Raw genomic sequence first — 21347 nt, 5'->3', positions numbered from 1 at the left:
AAATTCAATCTATGGAACATGCTCATGTATACAAGAATAATTTCCATAATTTCCCTGCCTAGAGTAAGAAACAATCATTAGATCCTAAGAACTCCTCTCTCCTAGCATATTATGACATCAACTACGCTCAGGATTTCTGCTATCGGTCTCTACATTGTGGTGAGGCCGCCCTTGTCTAGGAGTAGCTCAATCCTGTTCTTTTCTAGATTATGGCATTACGATTATTGCGCGGTTGGTATGTTATTGCCTTTTCTGATCTATCTGTATTAATATTATTGTGTCACCACCTTCTTCGGGGGGGTGTCTGTCTTAACCTGAACTGTGCTAGTTTTTGTAATTATTACTCGCTTGTCAAGTTATTGTCTTTTTTGACCCATCTGTTTTGACACTGAAGGGTCAACACCCTCATCTGGGGTATTCCCTGGTCATCTTCCTCTTTATGACACTATGGGTTCTATACGTCTCTGCTCCTTATTTGTAAAGCGCTCAAATAACCGCAAGGGCCATGATTGCGCTATATAAAACTTTTCAAATGAAAAAAAAAATACAACATTGACATTTGAACCTACAGTTATCAACCGCAGTCGTCTTGTACCATTGCATCGACACATGGTTTCACTTACCTTATCCCAAACAAGCTCCGCTCCATCTCCCTTTTGAGAAAGCTGATCTCTAAGTGTCTTTACACTATTTACGAACAGAGAAGCATAGCTTTTGACATCTAGAACTTGCTGGTCTTTTAAGCCAGGTAAACTGGATTCGCTTGGATGTTCAGAATCATTTATTTCTAAAGAAAGAAAAACAAAAGATTTGGTTATTGTACTTCAGAAATGAAGCAGTCCTCTGATCAAATGCATTCACAGAAAACAGAACACAAAGAATTAGAGTCTCTAACCAATAATACATTATGTTCGGTAGTTTGTCCTACTTTAAAGCCTCTCACAAACGGATTGACTCAAAATCGACCTTAACAATTATCTGCTTGCTTTTAAAGGCTCACTAACAGTTTAAAGGTTTAAAAAAAAACAATTACTAAGCAAACTAGTGAACAGGTATGGGTTTAGTGATATTCACCCCTGCTTTTAACACCTTGCGTGCTGGTGACTGAATCACTCCGTCACCAGCCACATACGCGCTGTGCTGGTGACGGAGTGGTTCCGTCACGGCCCGGCCGCCGCGCCTGCGCGGCATCAATTTCGCGCCTGCGCAGCACGTTCTATTGAGCAGGCGGGCCGTGAAGGAACCACTCCGTCACAAGTACAGCGCGCCCGTGGCTCGTGACGGAATGGTTCCGTCACAAGCATGGCAGCGCCGCGCTGTCCCTCTTTCCCCCAGCGCCATGGCGGAATTACCGCTGCGGCCAAGGGGTTAAGTGACCAGATCAGCAAATTCATACAACTAAGTTTCTTAAAAAAAAATTCAAAACCAAAATACCTCATCGTGCAAAAGCCATACATAATAGCCAATTGCATACTGTCGCTGAGAAGGCATGGAAAACACAATACTAGAAGCAACTTGAGTTTTGACATTTTGCATGTGTAGTCTAATGTCAAAGAAAATAACGCCAAAGAGATCCAAACTAACAACTTCTTACAACAGTTGAACATGCAGGTGGAATGCTGTTGGCGAATGTCGATTTTATACAGAGGTTCTTTTCTTTGGGCAGGGAACTGTGCCAGAGTCAGCACTATGGTAACCATCAGAAATGGGTGCTCCACCATCCCCAGCCACCTCTATTCGCAACTTAGGAGTAAAATTGGAAGTAATTCTCGCCTTCTCCGCTCAAATACAACAGGTCTCTGCGACCTGCTTTAGCAAATTAAAAAATCTCTGGAAAATTTTGCATTTTCTACCAGAAGATTGCCGCAAAATAGTAGTACAAGCTATAGTAACATCTAGGCTAGACTACGCCAATGCCCTGTATCTTAGCCTACCTAAATATGCAATCCAATGCCTTCAGATGATTAAAAATGCGGCTGCGAGACTGGTTTGCCGTATACCATTCTGACACCATGTCTCTCCGCATTTACATAAACTCCACTGGGTTCCAGTGGAGAAAAGAATCATATTCAAGGCTATGACAATGGCCTATCGGGCTCTGAATGGAAACTGCCCGAGTTATCTGAAGGAAAGATTATGTCCCTACAAGCAAAACCGGGTGCTGCGCTCAAACTCTCTTAATTTGCTACAGACCCCGCGTTTTAAGAAATCTCGGATAGGTGAGAGAGCATTCACGGTCAGAACGGCCGCTATGTGGACCAGTCTTCTTACGGAGTACCAAATCAGAATCCTGTTTTAAAAAGTCCCTGAAGATGTGGCTCTTCAGGGCAGCTGTTATGAAGGATCAATAAGCGTACTACTCCTTCTGTCGCTCTATCACCTGATGTTCCTCAGCACCGGGACACCCCTGTGCTGGGGGTAGCTGTCGCGCTTAATAAATCACAGTATATATATACTAATGGTGCATAGTACTAAACGCCTGTGTGCAAGACCACCTGTATCTTCATTTCTTTCTATTCCTTGTTTAACTAGAATAGTGCAGCTCCCACACAGACCGTCTTCTAATGACCAAATTGCCTTAGGTAAGCGATTCCATTTTTCTTAGTTCTATAAACTTGTAACATATTCTTTATTTGCACTTATGAGTTCTTAGACAGACAGTATTTATATTGGAAACCTACCCCGAGCTTTGTATTGAACCTACATTTTATTACTAGTTTCTATTCCATTTTAGATTCTCTCATTTTTCCACATGATTTGAAAGAAAATAGTGCCATCTAGCGGATCAAGGTAGCATCACACAATTTCACTTATGCATATTAATTCACGGTCGATGGCTGCAAAAACACGATACTTGTAACACGTTTACATAGATTTGTGAATAACAGCTTTTTTAAGAATACAAAATGAATGTTTGGGTCGTTTACTATACACTCTTTCTAGAGGTCTGGGAGAATGTAAAAGGATAAGTATGGAGAGTCAAAGTTCTGATTAGGGGCAGGTGACCTGCGCTAACAAATAGGAAGGCTGCGTAGTCTTGATTACACCTCATCTCCAGATGGATTGCCCTCTGCATCTAAATATGATATGTAATGGCAAAAAAGTGCTTGAGCACTCATTCAACCAGAGATAAAGCTGTGCCCTGGGCACTAGGTAGAGGAGTTCAAGTTCTGGACATCTGTCAGGTAGCTATGTGGGCATTGCTGCACACGTTTACCAAACATCACTGCCTAGGCAGACGGGTCCTGCGTGGTGGGCATTTCGCCCATTCAGTCAGCCAGAACCTTTCAGTGTAAACAGATTCACAGACCCACCTACTGGAAGAGATTGCTTTGCTATTTAAGCTAAGGAATCTGCTATCAGATGTTACTTACCTTCAGTAATGCCTTATCTGGTAGAGAGACTATCTATTTGCAGAATCATTTCTGATCCTCCCCCCTCCTTATTCTGCAAACTGTATTCTCACATCACAGACATCCTTTAGGACCTCACCTTGGCACACTGGTCATTCCACCTCAGTTTTGCTCTGTGCTTCTAGTGTAAAATAGCAATCATGAACTGAGGTCGGCGCGCTGGGGTGGTGTCTATATAGGTGCGCGCACATTTGTTCGGGTGCAGAGCCGAACAACGTGACCTACTGTTGTACAGGGGGGCTGCTGAAAAATCTTCGTATGAAGTCGGACGCCTGGGGAATATTCTAAAGTAATGAATCTGTTGAGATTGTCCTTATCAGATACTGAAGTGCACTCGTTTTCAGGTGGCTTTGAAATGGGGACATAAAAAACCTGCTGTTACTCACACTGCAAGACAGGAATGGATGAAGTGGGCGGACCAACTGCCCCATGCTCATGCTGTGGGAGCAGAAACAGAATATGAATAACACTTGACACCACTAGATGAAAAGGGATCAGTGAAAACACTGTCGGTGAGTATATATGTATTTTTTTTATTGGCAAAACGTCTAAAGGGGTCTCTTGGCCACAACTAATAATGCAGAACTATATTAACATAAACAGAGCCGTTGTCTCCAATAGGTATGTTGATTATTCATAAAAGACATCGACTCTAGGGAAAAACAGATTCTTTCACATCATAGATGAAAAGTAAACAGCTTTTGAATATTCTGATGCTGCCAATTATGGACGTATAAAAACTACCAATTAATCATTATCACAACTGTTTCAGGCACATTTCAAATGCTGAGGCATTCACTAGACTCATATATTTGCTAATTGATCAAATGTTGATAACTGTCACTTTTTCTTTTAGTGTAATCACTGATGCATGACGTCAGGCTTGTTCTATTTATCAGGTAGCTTTTGTTTTAAGAAAAAAATGGTTAAATCCAGAGTCCACTGCACCAAAGTAAAAGCGCACTCACTTGTGTATACAAAAAGGCCCCTGTGAATATGAACATTAACTAGGTATAGCATTTGTGTTCATGTATATTTAACTTTAGATAAGCCAAAAAGTTACCATTGTTCCGTAATTCCTTATAGTCTAGGGGAGTGGGCGCTGTCCGCTTCTTCCACAGCTTGTCCATCATCAGCAGATACCGGATGTCATCTTTAAAAAGCTAAAACATTTGAAACAGTATTCAGATTGATTTAATTCACCATACAACCCACATGATAAAATTCCTGCAGTGGGGCACATTGCTGACAGGTTTTCATTTGCAGCATTTTCCCACAGATTGCAAAGAGATATTTGACCCCCAGGACTCATGCTTTGAAACTCGACTTCTGTGGCACATTACTGCAGTAAATGAAATTTAGAGAATCAAAACACGGGAGGAAGGAAAATTAAATAAAAAGTGCTCCGATTGGCTGTATTGAGGGCAGCATTAAAAATCCATCTTAGCATTGGCAAAGAAGGAAAATATGGCAACAAAAGGGATGGGAAAATATGGGTATTCAAGGCTACTTTTGCCACGGTTGCGCGTATGTTAAATTGAAATGGCAATGCGGAAAGTGGCTCGAACATGAGGAAACAGGGACAGCAATTTTAAGGGAACAATGTAAAACATTCACAGCAAACTGGCATCATTGTATGAAGGCAATGCGAAAGTAAGATGGTTAGGAAGAACCACAAAGGAGGTATATTAATAAGCATCCCAACAGCTGCCACTTGATAATACTAGTTGCATCTTTAATTACATAAGAAATAGTTATAAGAAATACACACTATTGCCAACATCCTGACAAATAGTATCAATCCAGTTTTATTTTCGAAAACATACATTCTGATTAGCAGAAACAATGTTATGTATAACATCTTTTGGTAAGATTAGAGTGAAAGTTTACACTGGCATTATTTCCAGTTAGGGCAGCAGGACTTGTGATTTATGGTACAGCATGAAGCTTGGTTTGATATGGTCAGCTAGACACCCTGCATTTCTATCAGGTATACAATTTCTGTATTGGTACGTGCATGACTCGCTGCTGCAGGGACTATTGCTGCCAATTATGACTCTCAGTCCCAGAAACTCCTAACAACCGAATAAGTAGTATTGAATTCCTCTTTAGAACTGGATTTGAGAAAAAAAATCCTTTTTAAATTGTGCTGGAGCACATGAAACTCCTCACCGTGTGAGATCTAATGGCCACTAGTTACGACAACAGTAATTGATACAGAAAACCTGGGCAACTGTCCTGCCCAGTACTGCAAAGGAAGTTCAACACACTGCATCCATGGTTGGTATTTGCTTTATCGAACGGTGTTCAGGTCGAAAGTGTCTTTTCCTGAAGCCTCCCTTGCCACTTACTGCCTCCAGTCGACAGACAGAATTTATTCTGTTCTGTGCATGCTAGTATGTGATCGACAAGTTGACGGCACTGCCAGTGGAGGCTCCTCCGCTAAGGTAGAGGAGCATCGCCCCACTGCTTTTTAGCAGTTCAAAATGGGACAAATAAAATGATAACTCAACGTTATCATTTTATTTGTTCCTGCTGTGGCAGCTTTGTTGGGTGGGTGGGGCTGCTCTGCTCCTAGAGCAGTTGGGGGAGAGTGGTAGGCACACTCTGTCTCGGGCCGGCCTAACATTCATGCGCACTTTGCATGCGCTCCACCCAAGCCGTACTGCAGCCCGGGTGCAGAATATGGCCTGGCTCCCACTGCTTGTGTGAGCGCCGCATTATGGCGCTCGGACCAATCACAATGCTGCAATGCAGCGTTGTGATTGGCTATGGGGAGCCCGGATGTGCCGGCCGCCACTGCTATATATGGCATTCAAGTTACATTGCTAGTTTTCTTGATTTCCTACAAAGTACAACAATTCCATAAAAACAGCTTCAGTGGTTTGCACTGCACTCACCTTGTTAAAGAGTTTTACAGGATCGTATCCTGTTGATTTTGCCCACTGCTTTGTTGAAACGCGTTTGATGTCACCGTCCTCGTTGGATGCATTTGCTTGTACTGCTGCTTCCGCTGCCTCCCCTGAAAACACACAATCGAATAAGTCCTACTTGCTCAGTTTAAATAAGCTCCTCAAAGCCACTCGGAGAATAACAAGAAAGTTAATTAGCTTAATACAATGCAACTTTGCTTTGTAGGCTAAGCAGCAAAAAAGAGCAAAAAACCCCTAACTGTTACAGCATTTATCCTTCATCAAGTGAACTGTGAAGATGTTATTTACAAGACATGCGTCCCTCGAGATCCCCATCAGTCACAGACTTTCCATACTATCTAGTGTATGGATCCTTAAGCAATCAAAGTTTTGGAGGCAAAAACATAGGTAACAGAACACCTGATTCAGAGTCTTTGCCCAGCACTTATTCTCATGAAAAAGCGGTTTGATATTAGAAATATTTAACTAAAGTTTAGCTGCAGAAAAGCTGCTAGAATAGAATTATTTATCTCTGCAGCAAGGAACAGCTATGAATACATATGGTTTGTATAGAGAAGAATAACAGTTTCTGTGGAAAAGGTGATTTACATTAGTAAACTACAAAAGCATGGAAGGAGTAGTTTCTGTCCTGTAACTCCAGTTCTGTAGTAGGGGTATCTCTGTTATAGTCATAATCTAGTGAATAGTCCCGCCCATGTGCGTGGACCCCGGAGCAATCAAAAATAATCTCTTACAGTGTCGAAAAATGCAGAACTGCACAGACACTTAAGAGAGAATTTAAAGACAGATAATGCAGCCTATAAAAGCTACACTGTCCAGTACTTCAACTAGAAATTCCACCACAAAATCCACAAAACAGCAAAGCCTGTACAGATTTCCCTTGCTTTAACAGCAAACACCCTCTGGAATGATAGAGAGGAGAACCTGGACAGACAAGCCTCATAGGCTGCCATTATGTGGCTCAGAGCAGGATACTGTGCCTTTAAGAGAACCTTCCAGAACTTCACAGTATCCCAGAATGCACTGCAGGTCCCATTTAGTTTCAGTTCTTTTTGAAGGCGTAACACGCCAGACCTGTAGCATTCCATACAGGAATATCTCTCTCCACCGGGGAGGAGGGCGGGCGCTTATGACTATAACAGAGATACCCCTACTACAGAACTGGAGTTACAGGACAGAAACTACTCCTTCTGTAGTAGGGGATCTCTGTGTATAGTCATAATCTAGTGAATAGAATGGCAAGCCCATCCCCACACCAAAGCGGTGGCGGAGAAACGAGAAATAACACCACTAATGTGCGAACAGATTTCGCAGCGAAGCCTGCCCAACCTGAGCGTCTGCCCTGGCATCAGTGTCCAGGCAGTAATGCTTAGCAAAGGTATGGACCGACTTCCAAGTGGCCGCCTTGCAGATCTCTGCAATGGGAACATTACGAAGCAAAGCTGTCGTGGTAGCTTTGCCCCTGGTGGAATGAGCCTTAGGTTTGCCCCCTAAGGTCTTATTAGCTTTTTGGTAACACAATTGTATGCAGGACACAATCCACCTCGAGATGGACTGTTTAGAGGTAGCAAGACCCGTCCTGACTGATCCATAATTGATAAACAATTGGTCTGACCTACGAATATCTTTGGTTTTATCGAGATAAAATTTCAACACCCTCCTAACATCCAGGGAATGTAAAGACCTTTCCGCTGGAGATGAAGGATTCTGAAAAAACGTAGGCAAAGTTATAGTCTGGTTGACATGAAAATCAGAAATAACCTTGGGAAGAAATTTAGGGTGAGTACGCATAACAACCTTAGCAGCATGAAGTACAGTATAAGGTTCTTGGCAACACAACGCCTGAATTTCACTCACCCTGCGGGCCGATGTAATGGCCACGAGGAACGCCGCCTTCCAGGACAGGTGCTGCAACGAAGCCTTATGAATAGGTTCAAAAGGCTCCTTCATCAATCTGGACAGCACCACATTCAATTCCCATGAAGGCGAAGGAAGCCTGACAGGAGGGAATACTTCCTTCAAGCCTTCCAAAAAATCTTTGATCACAGGGATCTGGAAGAAGGAAGTCTGTGAAGGGCATTTCCTGTAGGCAGTCAAAGCAGCCAGATGAACCTTAATGGAATGGACATTAAGGCCAGACTGCGCCAGATGTAGTAGATATGGAAGGATGACATCTTCCTTACATGTCGTTGGGTCATAGTTCTTGGACTTGCACCAGATGCAAAACCTCTTCCACTTGTAAGCATAAGAAGTCCTAGTGGAAGGTCGCTTAGCCTCCTTCAGTATGTCCATGCAATCCTCTGGGAGATTCAGATGGCCATATTGCACTATCTCAGGAGCCATGTCGCCAAACTCAAAGACGAGAGGTTGGGGTGCAACATCCGCCCCCCGAACTTGGTGAGAAGGTCCGGCCTGCACGGCAGCTTCATGTGAGGAAAGAGAGACCGGTGAAGCAGGTCCGTGAACCACCACTGCCTGGGCCATTCCGGGGCAATCAGTATCATCCGCGCCCTGGACTGGGACAGCTTGATGAGAACCGTCGGAATCAGGGGAATGGGTGGACAACCGTACAGAAAGCTGTTCGACCAGTTGATCCATAACGCATTCCCCAGCGTCCCCGGCTGGTAGTACCTGGAGGCGAAGTCTCGGCATTTGCTGTTTTCGGCGGTGGCGAACAGATCTACGTCTGGAGTTCCCCACCTTGCGAAGACTTCTCCTAGTACTTCGTCGTTTATGACCCATTCGTGGTTCTCCTGAATCAGTCTGCTCAGTTCGTCTGCCTGAACATTCTGCACACCTGGCAGATGGGTGGCCGTGATCGTCAGTCCTCGGGCCAGAAGCCAGTGCCAGATCGCCTGCGCCTCCTGCGACAGAGTGCGGGATCTCGAGCCCCCCTGCTTGTTGAGGTAATACATCGTGGTCGTATTGTCCGTCTGTACAAGCAGAGAGTCGGTCTGGAAGGACGGGTGAAAAGCCGTCAGTGCCAAGTGAACAGCTCTGAGTTCCAGGAAATTGATGTGGTACGTGGACTCCGTCGGGGACCACGTCCCTTGAATCTGCAAGTCTCCGGAGTGCGCTCCCCATCCCTGGAGAGAAGCATCCGTCACGATAGTCTGTGTGGGAATGTCCTTGTGGAAGGGAACCCCTCTCAGGAGATTCTCCGCTGAACACCACCACTTCAGAGACTGAAGAGCATGCAGAGACAGTCGTATCTTGTCGTCCCAAGATCCTTTCCTCTGGTCCCACTGATCCTCCAAGCACTCCTGCAGCGATCTCATGTGCAGCCGCGCATGTGGCGTCAGGAAGATGCACGAGGCCATCGATCCCAGTAGAGAAGACACCATTCTCACTGTCTTAGATGGAGTGGTCATGAGAGCCTGAGCCTTCCGAAGGAGTGATAATCGTCGCTCCTCCGAAGGAGACACGCTTGCTGACAGCGTATTGATGGAGGCTCCCAAGTACTGTATGCACTGGACCGGAGTCGGGACAGACTTGGACATGTTGATGTGCAACCCCAGCTTGTTCAATAGAACGCACGTCTTCTGGAAGTGCGCTTGAGCTTCCGAGAAGGAGGAGGCCTTGATCAACCAATCGTCCAGGTACGGGTAGACAAACACCTTGTTCTTCCGCAGGTGTGCCGCTACCACTGCCATGCACTTCGAGAAAGTCCTGGGCGCAGACTTCAGCCCAAATGGAAGTACCGTGTACTGATAGTGATTGGTGCCGACTTGAAATCGCAGGAACTTCCTGTGTTTGTGTGCAATGGGCACATGGAAGTATGTATCCTGTAGGTCTATGGCACACAGCCAGTCTCCCTGTTGCAACTGAGGATAAATCTGATGCAACGACAGCATGCAAAACTTTTCTCTGCTATTCCACTTGTTTGCCTGTCGCAAGTCTAGAATGGGCCTGAACTCGTTCTTGTCCTTCTTGCGGACCAGAAAGAACCGGGAGTACAGACCTCTTCCTCTTTGAGACAGAGGTACGACTTCTATCGCCCTTTTCCTTAACAGGATATCGGCCTCCGCCTGGAGCTCGCGCAGCCGATACTGCGAGCTGACCGGAGGAATCAATGGAGGAGGGCTGGTGAACCGAAGACTGTATCCATTGCAAACAATATTCAGCACCCACTTGTCCCGAATAATTTTTCTCCACTCTGCCAGTAAAAATTGAACGCTTCCCCCCACCGGAGCGGGTAACTGATGAAGGGGAAGTAACCGCTCAGGGTCGAGACCCGGCCGGGCCTTTGTTCACGGTAGAGGACTGCTGTCCACCTCTACCCCTCTGGCGTTTTTGAAAGGGTCTCCGGAACTGCTGCTGTTGTTGTTGCTGCTGTTGTCCCGAAGACTGTCCTCCTCCTTTTCCCTGCGAACCGAACCGTCGTTGAAACGGGCGGTAGGGCTTCTTTTCTTTGGGCTTCTCCAAGCCCACAGTCGTCAGGGTCTCCGCCTCAGCCTTCATGCGGGCCATTTCATCGTCGGCATGTTTTCTGAAGCGTGTTTCACCGGAAAAGGGCAGATTGGCCACCCGCTGCTGTGCCTCAGGCTTGAGTGACGTAAGTCTGAGCCAAGCATGGCGGCGCTGGTTGACCCCGTGACAGTAACCATGTGCCGCCAACAGCGACATATCCGCAGCGGCGCTGATGGCCTGGTTCGAAACCAGCATCCCTTCCGTAACAATTTCTTGGAAGTCCTCCCTACTGTCGCGTGGCAGAAGGTCCGCGAACTGTTCCAGGGAATCCCAAAGCGCACGGCCGTACCGCCCCAGCAATGCCGAATCGCTGGAGGCCTTCATAGTCGTGGAAGAAGTCCCACAAGCCTTCCTTCCAGCCGAATCAATCCAACGGCTTTCTTTATCCGGTGGCACGGTGGAGGTAGAATGTAACTTCCTGGCCGCCGTCACTATCACGGAATCGGGCACTGGGTCCATTCGCAGGAAGGCCGGGTCCGAATTCGGTGCCCTGTACTTCTTCAGAAGTCGGGAGGGAGCAGCCTTCACCACCGCAGGCGTAAGGAACAGCTCCTCCGCAGGTTCGACCAGTCCTGGCACCAATGGCAGCAGAGGGCGAGACAGGTGCTTCTTGTGAAGAGTCTCGAATATCATGGACGTCGTAGGTGTAGGAGCCGTCAACCGTGATACCCAACTTCGCAGCCCCCCTCAGGAGAACCTCCTGGAACGTGCTGATGTCGTCTACCGGAGACACCCTAGTCTGCGGGGAGTCCGATAAGGTAGGTGAATAGGAGCGAGTCCTAGAGGAGTCCGTACGGGACCTCGATCTTCGCCTCCTATGGGGATGCCTAGATCTAGTGGAGGACCTGTGTCTACTCCTCGATCTTTCTCTCCGTCCGGAGCGCGACCGTGATATCCTAGGTCTGGGACGCTCTGCCGGCTTCCCCGGGGCGGGGGTCTTGGGCTTGGACGGGACCTGCGGCTTAGGAGTCCCTTTGGGAGGGGCCGGAAGCCTGGGCAACAAGACCGACCTCGGTGGAACCGGGGGCGGCTTTTCTGGCACTTGAGGCCGCCGCACCGGTGGAAGTGGAGGCAGAGGAGGCAACGGAGGAGGGGTCGGAGCCCTCGGAGGGAGACCCCTCGGCGGCGGGGGTGTAACACTCTTCTTTGGAGTATACACCTCGGAGTACACCGATCCCGGTGACCCGCCTTCCTTTCCAGATCCGGACTGTGGAGAGCCCCCCACAGCATCAGGCCTCTCACCCAGATTCGTCGAAGAACGGTGACCAGACGGCTAGCGTAGGCCCCTCGACGTCGAGCGCCTCTTCGGCGTCGACCGTCTTCCATGCCTCGGCGTCGACCGTCTTCCATGCCTCGACGGCGACCTCGACCGCCTCGACGGCGACCCCTTCCGCCTCGACGGCGACCCCTTCCGCCTCGACGGCGACCTCTTCCGCCTCGACGGCGACCTCTTCCGCCTCGACGGCGACCTCTTCCGCCTCGACGGCGACCTCTTCCGCCTCAACGGCGGCCTCGACGATGAGGATCCCCTCGACGACGATCGTTTCCTCTTCGTCAACGGCGGTGTCGCCTCGACGGCGAGCGCCGACGCCGGGCCCGTCGACGTCGAGTGATCGGCGACCCCTTCCGCCTCGACGGCGACATCTTCCGCCTCGACGGCTGCCTCGACGGCGACCTCTTCCGCCTCGACGGCGACCTCTTCCGCCTCGACGACGAGGATCCCCTCTTCGTCAACCGCGAACGGCGGTGTCGCCTCGACGGCGAGCGCCGACGCCGGGCCCGCCGACGTCGAGTGATCGGCGACCCCTTCCGCCTCGACGGTGACATCTTCCGCCTCGACGGCGACCTCTTCTGCCTCGACGGCGACCTCTTCTGCCTCGACGGCGACCTCTTCCGCCTCGACCTCTTCCGCCTCGACGGCGGCCTCGACGACGAGGATCCCCTCGACGACGATCGTTTCCTCTTCGTCAACGGCGAACGGCGGTGTCGCCTCGACGGCGAGCGCCGACGCCGGGCCCGTCGACGCCGACCACTCGACGACGAAACCGTCAAAGGAGACTTCGACGGCGGCCTGTGCAACTCCCTCGACGTCGACGTTTCTTCGACCCAGAGCCTTGGGGAGATGGGGAACAGACCGTAGTCATCCCTCTAGACGTCGTGGTCAGTGCCACCGACCCCGACGGAGAATGGGAATGTTTGCTGGTCTTCCTGCCCCTAGGGAGCCCCCCAGAGGCCTCAGCATGGGCAGAAGAAGCCCCTCCAGACCCACCTTGCGCCTTCAGCCTTCTTTCCTCGAGGCCCTGAAGCCTGATCTTCTGTCTTTCCTTCAGGGTCCTGCCAGAGAAGCCTTGACAAATCTCACACTCCTCAGGGATGTGGGAAGAGGGTAGGCAGAGGATACACACCTCATGGGAATCTGATTTTGCCTTCTTCCTGGAGCACTCCGGGCATTTGTCAAATAATGCAGGCATATTTGACATCAAAAAGGAGCAAAAACCAAGAAGAACAACACTAAAGTACTTTAGAAGCACTCAAATCGAAATTACAGTGAAAAAACACCAATAAACCCTTGAAAAAGGGAGAGCTCAATGCTCCAGGGTCCTGCTTGCAGGAGCCGGAAAAAAGAACTGAAACTAAATGGGACCTGCAGTGCATTCTGGGATACTGTGAAGTTCTGGAAGGTTCTCTTAAAGGCACAGTATCCTGCTCTGAGCCACATAATGGCAGCCTATGAGGCTTGTCTGTCCAGGTTCTCCTCTCTATCATTCCAGAGGGTGTTTGCTGTTAAAGCAAGGGAAATCTGTACAGGCTTTGCTGTTTTGTGGATTTTGTGGTGGAATTTCTAGTTGAAGTACTGGACAGTGTAGCTTTTATAGGCTGCATTATCTGTCTTTAAATTCTCTCTTAAGTGTCTGTGCAGTTCTGCATTTTTCGACACTGTAAGAGATTATTTTTGATTGCTCCGGGGTCCACGCACATGGGCGGGACTATTCACTAGATTATGACTATACACAGAGATCCCCTACTACAGAAATGTCACGACACAGAACTTTGACCGGGTAATGCTGCCCATCAAAGTCTGGCCTTTTCCTGAAAGTGCATCTCCGTGAAGATCCGGTTACTTAAATTAAAAGAGAATCCTTTTTCAATCTAGGACCAAGAGACAGTTTATTCCACTATAAAAATACCCTGACCTAGAATGCTCGCCCAGCTTATTTCTGCTGCCTATATCCGAGCGTGTCGAAGCATAAAAGGAGAAGCTTCCGCTTCCATGCTACAAAGTTGGGTAGTACTTTTGATCCAAGGGGCAATGGAGTGAGCCCCCTGGCCAGTCTGAGCAATAAGCAAGGAAGTGAACCCCCAATATTTTTCTATATTTTACTGGGGCCACACACTGGCACTGCAATGGGCTGGGGGCTCACAGTTATCAAAGTAGCCAACAAAGATCAGGAAGAACAAGGGACTGAGAAGAGGTCAGTCCTGCAGTTATAACATGTTTAGCAGTAGTCTGTTGCAGCATTAAAAGAGGACAGGACTGTACCAACTATGACTTGTATACCTGTTCTAAAGAATAATGTGAAAGTACCTCCGAAAATTACAGCTGCGACATGGGAAAACTCAGGTTGTTCACACAATCTCAGAGGGACTCCTGCCTGAGGAAATGGGGAGCGGGGATTTATTTTGAAAGAGTAGAAACTGCAGCTAAATGGACTTCAAAATAAGTTGGTTAGGATGCTAGAGATTGTGGCAGAGCAAAGTGACATTTGCTCACTGATAGAGATGCCTCAAGCAGTGGCATGACAGCATCTCCAATCTGCATATTAGTCTCCTTGAAAAGGACCTGAACTTGGCTATAAAAAGCCTCACTTTTGGCGGATTTTAAGAGCTTTTATGAATAAGTGGCCCAAGGACTCTGGACCTCCATGTTCCTTTATCCCTGTAAAGTGCAAATAAAGGCCAATGTGCAGAGAAGAAGTGTGGAAGATGGGAAAGTTGTAAACTAAACGTGATAGATTCGTGGCCATTAAAAAAAAAAAAGTGTAAGCGACAACATGTTTTACAGCGCTTTGGGAGAGAGCAGGATTGCAAGCAAGTGCTAGAACTGAATATTTAGGAACTAAGCAAAAGAGGCTGCTACTTTGTTAGGAAGCAAGAGGCTTATACAAGATGATGGAAGGATTAATGTCAATTTGGCAAAGCCAGACACATCACAGCCCAGCTAGCAAATAGAGCTACAAGAAAAAGATGGCGATTGCTTAGACAGTTTTAAAGATACTCTAAGCAGGTATGGAACATTTTAGATAGTAAGTCTTCAAACTGTGGATAAGAAGGGAGATGCAGCTCTCAGCCTCTGGAAAAACTTAATCTGCAGAGAACAAGATTTACAATTGCCATCTAGAACAAATAGGTGAATTACAGGGCCTGTCTCAATGGTCACTCCATTAAGAAATAAGGCAGAAGTCTTCTCAAACTCTTATGTTAGCCAGACTACGCTCAGAGCTCCATCAGATGACAATGATCTGGGAACAAAGACACACACACCAAGACGAATTGTGTTTAGATGTCTGATTATGCGCCCCTCACATACACATGCTGAAAGTAAAGATATTCTACCTTATGGAAAGCACAGTAATTATTTGAATCCCAGATTCTAAATGGGAAACAATACATCAAGGTCCTGCAGTGCGAGGCGCATGCCAGGTAGTGAGGTGTTGTGTGGAAACCATTAAAGCAGACCAAAAGGAACATGTATGCCTCAGTCATAGAAAAGGGATTCACAGCAAGCAGAGCAGGAAATGAACTGGCAATGCAGTGTTAATGTTCACGAAAAACGGATTTCATGATGTGCCCTTCTAAGCCAATATCCTAGACAAGGTTCCATTTACATTTCCTTGTTGAGCTTTGATAGATGAAATGCATGAACGTCCGTATTGTTGCAGTATAAAATGCAAACATTGTAAACTGTGGCCAACCAACAAGTAACCAAGTTGCAGAATTAGTAATTATTTACTGGTAGTCAGGGCCCAAACAAATTTCAGGTGAGACTGAAAGTTTCAAAAGAATCACTTACATGAGGCTTCAGGGTCAGCGGTGTCAGGAGATACTTCTTGATCTGCATCTTCTTCCCCAAACAACTGACTAAAAGGTATACAAATGAACAATGAATGAAAGCTGTGAAATGGCACCTCCGCAGCTGCAGCAGTATTGGTTTCAGGTGGTGCTAGCTCTTCACATGGCAACGGCGGTGCGTATTGCTAATTCCATAAAACACTGTCTTTTGGGGTGCTTCAGACACAAGAAAAGTACTAGGATGCGCTTTAAGTTTGCGCTACTAGGACTGGTTTTGGCTAAACGACGGATAGCGATCCATTGCGATTAGCCCACTCTGACAGCACACAAGGTAATGCTATCACCCGCACCCTCTCACACCACGAAAGCATGATGTATAAGCAAGCTACGATCGCACTCCTAGTTTTCCATTTAGTATAGAGGTAATGCACCACCTGTCTGTTACTGCCACGAGGGTGGGTGGAGGGAGGGGGAGGTGGTTTAGCGATGTGGATTTAGAGAGGGAAACTAGATTCCCTGTTGTGATTATTATTGTTCCTATGTCATTCAGGATATTGGTTCTATTGTCAACAAAATTGTACTGCTACTTCAAATAAGAGTAACTCGGCTCACGACTAGTCAGTAGTCAAAATCTTTAATCGGTTATTCGAACAAAACCATACAAGCACAGTTAATAAACAAGATTTTTTAAAAAAAAGATTTAGAACGTTCTAAAAACCACTTCTGAAATTTAAAAAAATTACAATTCACCATATACAGTACAATGTTAAAAACAATTTTAAACATTTATCCCTCCATGCTATTTCTAAATTTTAGTGCCAGTTTTAAAAATCCAGTTGCAAATAAAGTGCAGTCATGAGTTAGCAGCTGTAGATAACAAAGTGCAGGTCTAATGTGGGTAAAATTCATTGATTTTAAGAAGAGGCTTTAAGTAAAGCCTCCGAGGTATATCATAATAAGGACAAATAAATAGGAAGTGCACTAAGTCCTGCGGAGACACATTGTCGCAGCCGCAGGACGGTAGCACTTGGCCTCGGTGGCTCCCCTTAGGAACGGCAAGCAATAAATGGAAAAGGTCCAGACGAAACCTGGTTAACAAAAATCGATCAAAGCCCGACATTGGCCAAGACAAATACGGTTCCATACTGGGTGTAGATTTTATTACAACGTTTGTCCGGACACTGCTTTTAATCCGGTCCACCTCCTCTCGATGTAGATACCGAGAAAGGGAAAAGGTTTTCTTCACATATATTACATCAGATCTGCTGATAGAATCTGGTCTTGTAAAAAGCTCGGGTCGCCCCAATTCTGAGAAGCAGTCTTTCAAGTATTTAAGCACGAGTAGTGAGTCCGTGTAAAGCCAGAGGATACGATGTTAACAGCGCTGGATGTATATTATGCTATAGTTTCTGAAAATGCACATGCATGTCCTTGTTCTGGATACATTAAAAGCAGTGATTTAATAAAAAGTTTTAAAAAAAATATTTAAAACATCAACTAGACATCAAGGTCACAAAATATGTGTAACATGATATATTCATAAGCATTTTGAAACAACATCTCGCTACTCGTGCACTACATAGAAAACGTACATGCAGAAAGAGCATCAAGATGAGACATTTTAACCAACTGTAAAATAAAAGCGGTTTTTACAGGCACAGACATACGAAAGATGCATACAACAAATAATGGGCTAGTTTGGTTATCACCCCTAAAAGTGCGCACTTGCTGTGTCACAGAAATATGCTTTTATATAGATAGTAGATTTACAGATGTGCAGAGAGTAACATGCTATTTGTTACAAAAGTCGAGTGTGGGGAGGGGCAAGATGAGGCCCTGCCACTCGCTCAGCAATAGAAATAGGGTATTTCATTCAGAAGACCTGCATGTAGGTTTAAACCATTCTGTGGGGATGTTTGAACAACGCTGCCAGACGCTGGGGAGAAGCTGCAGTGAGCAAAACTACTCTGTTTCTCTCTCTATTAGCCTTCCGGCTACCATATCTACACATTCAGCTGCCCCCACCATGATTAGAAACTGGAAGCATGTAGATATTCCTTCCATTTGCTCCAATCTCACTTCCACCCTCTCTGCCTTTCCTGATCTTTCGGATTCCCAATGTTCGCCACATGCCCAAGCAGACGCTCTCTCCTCCTGGTTGACCCAGGCGAGAGACAACTTTGCCCCCCTTAGGATCTTAAAAATTAAGCGACCCCACAATGACCAACTTTGGTTCACTAAAGACTTTAGGGACAGGAAGCTCACTCTGCGCCAACTGGAGCCCAAGTGTAGGCTTCACTACTGCCCCCTCATGAAAACCCTGTTCCTGAAGGCCCTACAGGACTATAAGTCGTCCATCGCGTCGGCCAAATCAGCAAACTTCTCGGCGAAAATACTTAGCGCCAGCTGTAAATCTAAAACTATTTTCTCCATTGTGGACGAGATGGTCAAACCTGACCGCGTCACTGCTAAATCCCCCCCATCACAACTTCTTTGCGACTCTCTTAATAGCTATTTTATTGACAAAATTACAACAATAAAATCTAGTATCCCTGCTACTGTCACTATGCCACACCCCTCCATAGCTGCCCCCAACCATTCCCATTATCTTGCGTTTTCCACTCTCACTGATGACATCTTCTTCTGTCTCTTAGGGAAAGTGAAGTTGGGTTCACCTCAGGATTGTTGCCCTCCTGATATTAGCCGTGAGATCTTTCGCAACATCCCTACGCCCCCTCTTACCCTTCTGAACAATTCCCTCTCTTCTTGAGTGGTTCCCCTTTCCTTCAAAACTGCGGTGGTCTCCCCAATCCTGAAAAAACCAGGATCAGATCCCGACATTCCCTCTAATTTCCATCCAATTTCCCTCCTTCCCTACCTGGGTAAAGTCTTGGAAGCCTATGTGGGTAGCTGCTTGAGTGACTTTATTTAATCCTCTCACTTCCTTGATCCCCATCAGGCCGGCTTTAGACCCCAGCACTCCACTGAGTCTATCGCCTTGGCCGTTCATGAGGAGTTAAGAAGGGGGGCGGATCAGAACATCCCTCCGGCGCTCCTGGATTTGGCGGCAGCGTTCGACACGGTAGATCATTCCATCTTGAACGTGTCGAGCACGCCGGCATCCAGGGGCTACCATTGAAGTGGATCGCCTCCTTTCTTCAGGATTGTACTCAAGCAGTGTCCCTCCCACCTTTTTCCTCGGTGGGAAAACACCTTACATGTGGAGTCCCGCAGGGCTCCTCGCTTTCAACACTTCTTTTTAATCTTTACATCAGTCCTCATCTCGGAGCTTCAACAAAAATCTGTCACTATTTTCAATACGCGGATGACCTCCAGATCATCTTCAGCATCGACTCTTCCCCTTCCTCTATACAACATGTCCACTCTGTAATTAACTTCATAAGCTCCTGGATGAATTATAATCAACTCAAACTTAACCCTGACAAAACGGAGTTAGTTCTCACTGGTCCCACAATAACCCTTGGAACTTGCTTTTCTGGCCTCGTTCACTTGGTCCCTCTCCTTCACCTGTTGACACTATCAGGAGTTTAGGGATCACCATCTCCAAAGACCACTCTATGAGGGCACAAATCAAGTCTGTGGTCTCCACTTGTTTCTACCACTTGCGTCGCATACGAAAAATCAGCAGATTCCTTTCCCACAAAGCTCTTATTCAGGTCACCTTGGGGCTGGTTATCTCGCAAATTGATTATGCGAACTCCTTATTTGTGGGCATCCCTGCATACCAAATCAAAAGTCTTCAACTCATCCAGAACCAGGCAGCCAGGTTGGTCTATGGACTGCCTAAATCCACTCATACTAAGCCCCTATTAAAGAGCCTACATTGGCTCCCAGTGGCTCAGCGCAGCCTTTTCAAACTCGGCTGCCTGATTCGTAAAGCTCTTTCCTCTCAGGGACCTTCTTTCATTTCTTCTCTCTTGCACCGATATGTTCCTCAGCGCGACCTCCGCTCTTCCACTCACAATCTCCTCACCCCCCGCCCCTTTAGGCGGAAAAAAACATGGAGGCTTGCGGCTCTCCACACAGGCCCCTCTTTTTTGGAACTCCCTCCCCCCTGCACTGAGTCTTCTTCCTTCCCATGCTCACTTCAGAAAATCCTTGAAAACCCGGCTCTTTTCATCAGCATACACCTGAGTTCTGCAGACCAGTTTTAGACAGCTTTTCCACCCCAGCGCCAAGATACCGTAGGTGAACGTGCGCTTGACAAATATTATTTATCATATCATATCATCTCATATCAAAACCTGCCACAGAGGACTATGCGTCCCAGACTGCCCGCATTGCCACATCTACCTCAACACGCTACTTAGCGCCCGCACAACCAGCTGACCCAGGGGTTATTTGAACAACGCTGCCTTATGCTGGGGAAAAGCAACGGGGAGCAAAACCGGTCACCGGTGACTAAGCGTCCCAGACTCCCCGCATTTCCTTGCCTACATCAATGCGTATCTGTATAGGCACACCGACAAGGGGTCTTTTTAAGCAATGCTGCCAGACGCTGGGGAGAAGCCGCGGCGAGCAAAACCTGCCACCGGGGACAACGCTTTCCAGGCAGCCCGCACTGCCATGCCTATCTCAACTTGCTACTTGTAGCTCGCTTAGCCCTGCTGCGTGGGATGCATCCGGGCTGCACTCCCCCGACCGAGTGCGTGCCCATCTGCGCCTGACTGTGCCAGTTTGAGGTAGGGCCGGGCCATCCCTCTTAGGTCCTGTTCCTAGACTTTTCAGCAGTCCAACAGGATAAGACGTATTTGTTTTCTAGGAGAGGATTGGTGAAACGTCCATCTTCTCCTTGTGCTTGTTTACCCCAAGTTGGCAGGTTATGCAGACGTGTGTCCCTTGCTCACTTTGCCACTGGGTTCAAGCTAGCTTCGCTAATGAGGGGTGTTGCCCCGAAACTGCTCCCAAGATGATTGTTTCCAATCCACGAAAGACCTGGCTTGGCAATTTGGGCTGGACTGTTCCCATGAGGAACAGGGTCAAGACTGTTTTGCATATGGCCGAGTCTGAACTGGGGTGGAGAAGTGAGCTAAAGAATGATGATGGAGTCAACCCAGATATGAGACTCAGGTGAGTGTCTGAAAAGATTCAGTGCCCCGTCAAACATATACTTGTGTTTGCACTGTTACACTATGGCCAAATGGAAACATGCTCAAGGCACGGTGAAAATGAACCCTAAAAGCTTAAAATCGACTAATTCCATTATCAATTGTTTAACAAATGCTATGGGTCTCATTGAAAATTAGATCATTAATGTTAAAGTTAAATGGCGGTGACTAAACAAGCAGCAAACGTGGCCATATGCAGCATTATAGAGGTTGCAGGAAATTCAATGCCCCTTCTCACTGTGCCCTTAACGTCTACTGACACCGATATATCAACTGATCAATTCTCAATGACCAAACATCTTCTTAGCACCCCTAATAATACATCACACATT

The 21347-nt window shown here is 46.9% G+C and overlaps 1 protein-coding gene across 1 annotated transcript in view; it reads right to left on the bottom strand.

Moving 5' to 3' along the window:
• Positions 1-21347, bottom strand: part of UBA2 (ubiquitin like modifier activating enzyme 2) — a 184051-nt gene that overhangs the window by 79652 nt on the left and 83052 nt on the right. The window contains exons 7-10 of the mRNA XM_078671223.1: positions 15888-15955; positions 6314-6435; positions 4477-4576; positions 624-787 (exon numbers count right to left, since the gene is read on the bottom strand). Of these exons, the coding sequence (XP_078527349.1) occupies positions 624-787; positions 4477-4576; positions 6314-6435; positions 15888-15955 (454 nt within the window). The remainder of the gene's footprint in view (positions 1-623; positions 788-4476; positions 4577-6313; positions 6436-15887; positions 15956-21347) is intronic.

Source organism: Lissotriton helveticus, chromosome 12 (assembly GCF_964261635.1).
Source record: "Lissotriton helveticus chromosome 12, aLisHel1.1, whole genome shotgun sequence".
NCBI lineage: Eukaryota > Metazoa > Chordata > Amphibia > Caudata > Salamandridae > Lissotriton > Lissotriton helveticus.
This window is presented reverse-complemented; position numbering and strand designations above follow the sequence as displayed.